The following is a 6,000-nucleotide window of genomic DNA, read 5'->3' on the forward strand; positions in this document are numbered from 1 at the left end:
TCTTACAGTGTTCCTTGTGGTTAAGGAAACCATGGCCGTGACTCCCTCTACTGTGAAACCTCTGTTTGTCCTCATAATCACCACTTATATCCCAGGGCCTGATACAGAATAGATGATCAGTATATTTTGCTAGAGGAATTTAGCTTGTGCCTGGAAAATAGCTTGTTTACTTTGAAAGGCTTGGGACTGTGCATAGATTATAAAAACAAATATATAATAGCTTTGTTTAAAAAAAAGTATGTGATCTTAACAAGAAAAGCAGTTTTAGTACAGCAAGCCTTAGATCATACACTAGTCTCCTTAGTTGGCTTTGATATATTTTTTTTTTTTTGCCATTGATGTTCTTTCTTTTGGTTAAATTATTTTACTTGTATTCTTAGGTTAAGACATCCGAATTTTATAGATACTCCCGACAGCTGCGCTATGAAGTTGACCAAGCATTGAATTACTTTCAGAACGTTCACCAGCAGCCTTTGTTGGACATGAAATCCAGCCGCATCCGCTCTGCCAAACCCCAAACTACAGTATTCCGAGGAATGATTGGACATAGCATGGTTAACAGTAAAATCCTTCTCTTAAAGAAGCCAAGAGTCTGGTGGGAGCTGGAAGGCCCGCAGGTTCCTCTGCGCCCGGACTGCCTTGCTATCGTCAATAACTTCGTGTTCTTGTTGGGCGGGGAAGAACTGGGCCCAGATGGCGAATTCCATGCTTCTTCCAAAGTGTTCAGGTATGACCCGAGGCAGAACTCTTGGCTCCGGATGGCAGACATGTCAGTGCCACGTTCAGAGTTTGCAGTTGGTGTTATTGGGAAGTTTATTTATGCCGTAGCTGGCAGAACCAGAGATGAGACTTTCTATTCAACCGAGAGATACGACATCACCAATGATAAATGGGAATTCGTGGATCCTTATCCAGTTAACAAATACGGACATGAAGGGACAGTGCTCAACAACAAGTTGTTTATCACCGGTGGGATCACCTCATCTTCCACCTCCAAACAAGTGTGCGTGTTCGACCCCAGTAAAGAAGGGACCATAGAACAGCGGACCAGAAGAACGCAAGTGGTTACCAACTGTTGGGAGAATAAGAGCAAAATGAATTACGCAAGATGCTTTCACAAGATGATTTCTTACAACGGCAAGCTTTATGTCTTCGGTGGTGTCTGTGTGATCTTGAGGGCCTCTTTTGAGTCTCAGGGATGCCCTTCCACAGAAGTGTACAACCCAGAGACTGATCAGTGGACCATCTTGGCATCCATGCCAATTGGCAGAAGTGGCCATGGTGTGACTGTGCTGGACAAACAAATAATGGTTCTCGGAGGCCTTTGCTACAACGGTCATTACAGCGATTCCATCCTTACTTTTGATCCAGAAGAAAACAAGTGGAAGGAAGATGAGTACCCGCGGATGCCCTGCAAGCTGGATGGTTTACAAGTGTGCAACCTGCACTTCCCGGAATATATACTGGACGAGGTCAGGCGTTGCAACTAATGACATCTTTCTCCCTTTAAAAAAAAGCCAAACAAAAGATTTGTTTGTGACGAAGTAGTTAATTAAAAAAAAGTGAAGAAAAACCTCACCAGTTTTACTATCAAAGCCATTGGTCTAGTATCGTAAAAAAATTTTCATTCTGTGCTAGCATCCGTTTTTTTTTTTCTTTTTAGTGGCCTCAGACTCATGCAATAAGTTCATTCTAAGCGCTAGCTCTTGAAACTACTTCCAGAAGCAGTTTAATAGAGTGATCCACTTATCTGGGAAGTTGATTTTGTGCTTTAAACATTTCTTTCAGATGTCAGCATAGGAGTCCTGCATCTTCTAAGAGAAGACCTGATAAGTGTCACTGGATGTAATTTCAGTTCCTATCTCGATCTGAAATCTTTTGGAACGTTTCAGTGTATTACAGTCTGTTAGACCTTTTGGTTTTATAATTTAAGTTTAAAACTCTTGACCTTTTTGCATGGCTTTTTGCTGAAAATGCAAAAATATAAATTTTCTACAAAATTAACTTTTTTATATTCAAAACACTATTTCTAAGCTGCCTTCTCTTATCTGCATTGTGTTAGTGAAAGCATATCCATACTTGCATACATCTTATGAACATATAAGGCACATCTCCTTTTATGCGTGGTTAGGATTCTATATTTTTAAGCTAGTGCACTTGCACACACGGTTTGCCATACTTGTTGAATTTTAGATGTAACGTCTTTTCGTGTATTAACATTTTTAGAAAGTTAAAATAACTGGAGTCCTCATTGGTATCAAAGTAGCCTATCTTCAGTCCATACTGATTCAGTAATACTGGAACTCGTGTATTCCTGAAACATGTATGGATTTCTGAAAACTAACATTTTATATTTTCTTTTCAAAAGTAAACGTTAGTGTTCCTTATTCAATGTATGTCTTCTTTTTGAAAATGTTTTTCTTTGCAGTCTGTTTAATGTTACCCTGTTTTTAGTGAGAGTCGGAGTGGTAGACGCAGCCCGGGCCTTGCGGCGTGCAAGCACTTTTAAAGAGCATTTAGGTCATACCAGACTCCTAAATAGAGGCCCCTTAAAAGTAAGTGCAACTCCCATTCTTTACACTCAGTAAGGCCACTGCGTCTGTTATTGAATGGAAAGTAGCAACTCGTGGAAAATTTGAGCTCATTTTTGATGTAGAGGTAAGAAACAGAATTATAATCTTACTGGTCATATCTACTTGTTTATTTAGTACAGAATACTTAGTGGCACCGGGGATGTAAGCCCCCAGCCTTTGTTTTATTTACTGAAAGCTACTAGCATGAAGGATAGTAACCTCAAAGTTCAGAACAGATCAAGAATAACTGTTTAAAAGCATTTATAGTAAGTGTTGTAGGATTAGCCGCGCACCTTTCAACTCTTTAAACTCAGAAGGAAGAACAAGATTAAGCAAGAATAACCAGGGAGTGGATCATTCACATGGATGCCATTTTCTCCTGAGTAGAGTCTATATCTGATACAGACTAGTTCTACACTGGCAAAACTTGCCAGGTCTTAGGATATTGGTGCAATATTGCAATGCCTTCTTCTATGGCTGTTGTATAAATTTTCTAGTTTCTTTTTTTTTTTTTTTTTTTTTTTTTTTGCTGCTGCCACCACTGAACACAAAATGGAAGGGTGAAGTCACGGAAATGTGAAGACTTTTTGTTTTTTTTTGTTTTTTTTGTTTTTTTTTGTTTTTTTTTTTTTGTTTTTGTTTTTTTGCAATTAGATAACTATGAAAAGAACGCCTGATTTTAAAACTCCAAAACCGGAGACATTTGAGTTTAAGAAACAGTCAGGTACACAAGTAGTTTTTGAGAAAGAGAAACATTGGCGTTGGTTTTAGAAATCAAGTTAATGATATTCTTTTGTATATGAGACTTAAATTTTTATTAAGTGGTTCTGTCATTTACTTTCACTTTCTTAAAACGGAATTCAGTATCTTGTTGGCCATAGTAATATGAGTAAAAGTCTTTTTCTACCTTTTAAAAAGCATTTTTAATCATTTTACTTTTGAAAGTTAGGCATTAGGTTAGCCATTTAATTCTTTTTCTAATACATTAGTTGGTTTAATGTTTTGTGTGTGTGCTGTCTTGCTTTAAAGAAAATAACAATAATAACGTCTTCATTATTTTCCTCATCGTTGTCTTTTGCTGGAAAAAATCGAGACAGGGTACCCCATCAGGCTTTTATACGTCACACACCAGTGGTGGTTCTCTTTAATTGCTTAGGTATGACTTCATAGCCCCAGTTAGGGTAAAGTCTGGGCGAACAGTTGCATATTCTTGGTCTCCATTCTCAAGACACAAGACCAAGATCAAAGTTCACATTTTAGAAAATTTCTGAAATCTTAACTTGAACTAACTCTGGGTTCAGCTTCACACATAAGTCATGTCTGACCTGATGTTAGCTGTAATCAGTTTTGAGCTTTAAGAATAGTTGCTATTGCTTGGGTTCTGAATGTATTGAGAAAACTCACCTGTTTATATGTAGTGCTAATATAGGTTATTTTAAATCCATGATTAACTTACATTCCCTTTTAAAATTGTGGTTTAATTGTTGAAAGAGATTTATTTTTGTTATACTAAACTATGGAAAAATTTTCCATAGAATTTTTTTCAAGTTTATTTTTTGTGTGCTTCATTTGGAACCATTTTTGTTAATCTACATTGTATGTGCTCAAAATAGTTTTTTTTTTAATTCAGTCAGATTGGAAACTATACAGTGTAACTGTTGTGATCCTTGTGTGTTTTCACTTTACATTTTAAACGGCAGACTTTACAAAAATAGCCGATTTTCATTAATTACATCTTAATTAGAAATGTTTGTTCTCCATATCTTTGACCCTCTCAGTTTCGATTTTAGTCTGCTTAAAGAAAATCCTTGCACTACAGCCATTTCATAAAATCCAAGATTCTCACATTGAAGGTTTTATATTGGAAGAAATACTACTGGTTTTTAAAAAAAGCAAAGCTTAATTAATAGAACTATTAGCTTTTCTTGAGACAGCATTCTGTGTGTCCTCATTACTCTGCTCTGTGTGTGTGTTACTCTAATTTGTGAAATATTGACTGAGCCCTTCACTTATCTTTTCTAAAGCAGCACCTTTGGACACCTCATTCTGGGAAGCCTGCTCGAGTCATAGTAAAGGACACACACATTTGTGTGAGGAGAAGTGGTAAAAATGGAGAGTTTTGTCTTAATTACATGAAACTAAGCTTTAAAATATTTTATAACAAATTATTTGAGCTGCATAATCTAAACATGTCAAACGTTCAGTGGGACTATTTTTATATATGTATATGTGGTTGTAGGTCATAACATTTCAGTTTATAATATAAATTGATATTTCAGTTTATAAGCTATCTCAGAAAAGACTAGCTCTTTTGAGAATACATAATTTAAAGTTTTAGACTGAAGTAAAACACAACATAGATAATAGTGTAAATTAGATATAACTGAGGGCTATATGGCAGTAAAACTGCTAGTGCCATTTTTCTTTTTTGCCTATTACACATTTTTGATTTTTTTTTTTTGTACTCTGAACATTTTTAGGGAACATATGTTTGTTCAATCAGATTAGAGTTGGTTTGGGAATAAATATCTTCTAAAAAGAGATTTATCTTTAAAATGAAAGTCCTGAAAAATTAGTTTATTGAGAGTTTATAAAGTCAAATATTCAATAGACATAGACTGGAATCAGTAAGCTCGTGGAAGTCCTAGCCTTTTAGTACATGTACCCGTGTAACTTCGGTGTTACGTGAGCAACACCGAGAGAATGCCATCAGCTTGCTTTGTTCCCCCTCGATATTCTTGGATTTTCTTTTTACATCTTTGGGAACAACTGCATTAAAAACCTTATCTATCAGTGTGTCAGTAAGGATTAGGTGTTCGCTTTCTGAAGGAGAGTTACAGTGAGGTGGTCAGAGAGGTTATTTTCTACCTAACTTGTATATGCCCTCTACCTCTTGGGCATCCTTTGTCTATAGAAAAATATTTTGACCTTTAGGTACATTTTGGGCCAGTAGTCAAATAATCCTAGGGCCGATTTAAAAATCTTAGAATAATTTAAGGTTTGCCTTTTATACCTGTTTTGAAAGCCTTTACATTTTTGTCAGGTAATTTTTCCCAAGCCGTGAATATAATCTATTCAAACATGTTTATGCTATCCATTCTGTTTTTAAATTGAAAAAAAAAATGTTAAAAGTGTTTATGAAGAAAAGTTTAAATAAAATATTTTTAATCTTTAAAATAGATTTTTCTCTTATTATTTGCTATCTTTATGCAACCCATCACTTTCAGAGTCACTCAGGACTTGATTAACAGTATACATTTTGTTTTCCTTCAGTGTGCCAAGGAAGTGCCACAAAAATGGGATTTCTACCAATGCTTTCAGCCACAGATTCAAATGAGTGCATTAGAGTGAAATTATTTACACTTACATGCAGTGGAAATTTTATAATGAAGCCAAGTAATTAAAGTTCCACTAACGCGGTTTTGCA

The 6,000-nt window shown here is 35.8% G+C and overlaps 1 protein-coding gene across 2 annotated transcripts in view; it reads left to right on the forward strand.

Annotated features, from left to right (window-relative positions):
• Positions 1–5,750, forward strand: part of KLHL15 (kelch like family member 15) — a 34,465-nt gene extending 28,715 nt beyond the window's left edge. Inside the window, exons 3-4 of one of the 2 annotated variants that reach the window (XM_082718260.1) lie at positions 381–1,472; positions 1,789–5,750. In XM_082718260.1, coding sequence (XP_082574386.1) covers positions 381–1,472; positions 1,789–1,800 — 1,104 coding nt within the window. In that variant the 3' untranslated portion in view covers positions 1,801–5,750. Of the gene's footprint in view, positions 1–380 lie in introns of both variants that reach the window. The other variant, XM_082718259.1, reaches the window with a different exon arrangement.
• Positions 5,751–6,000: the final 250 nt, after the last annotated feature.

Source organism: Mustela nivalis, assembly GCF_964662115.1.
Source record: "Mustela nivalis genome assembly, chromosome: X".
Lineage (NCBI taxonomy): Eukaryota > Metazoa > Chordata > Mammalia > Carnivora > Mustelidae > Mustela > Mustela nivalis.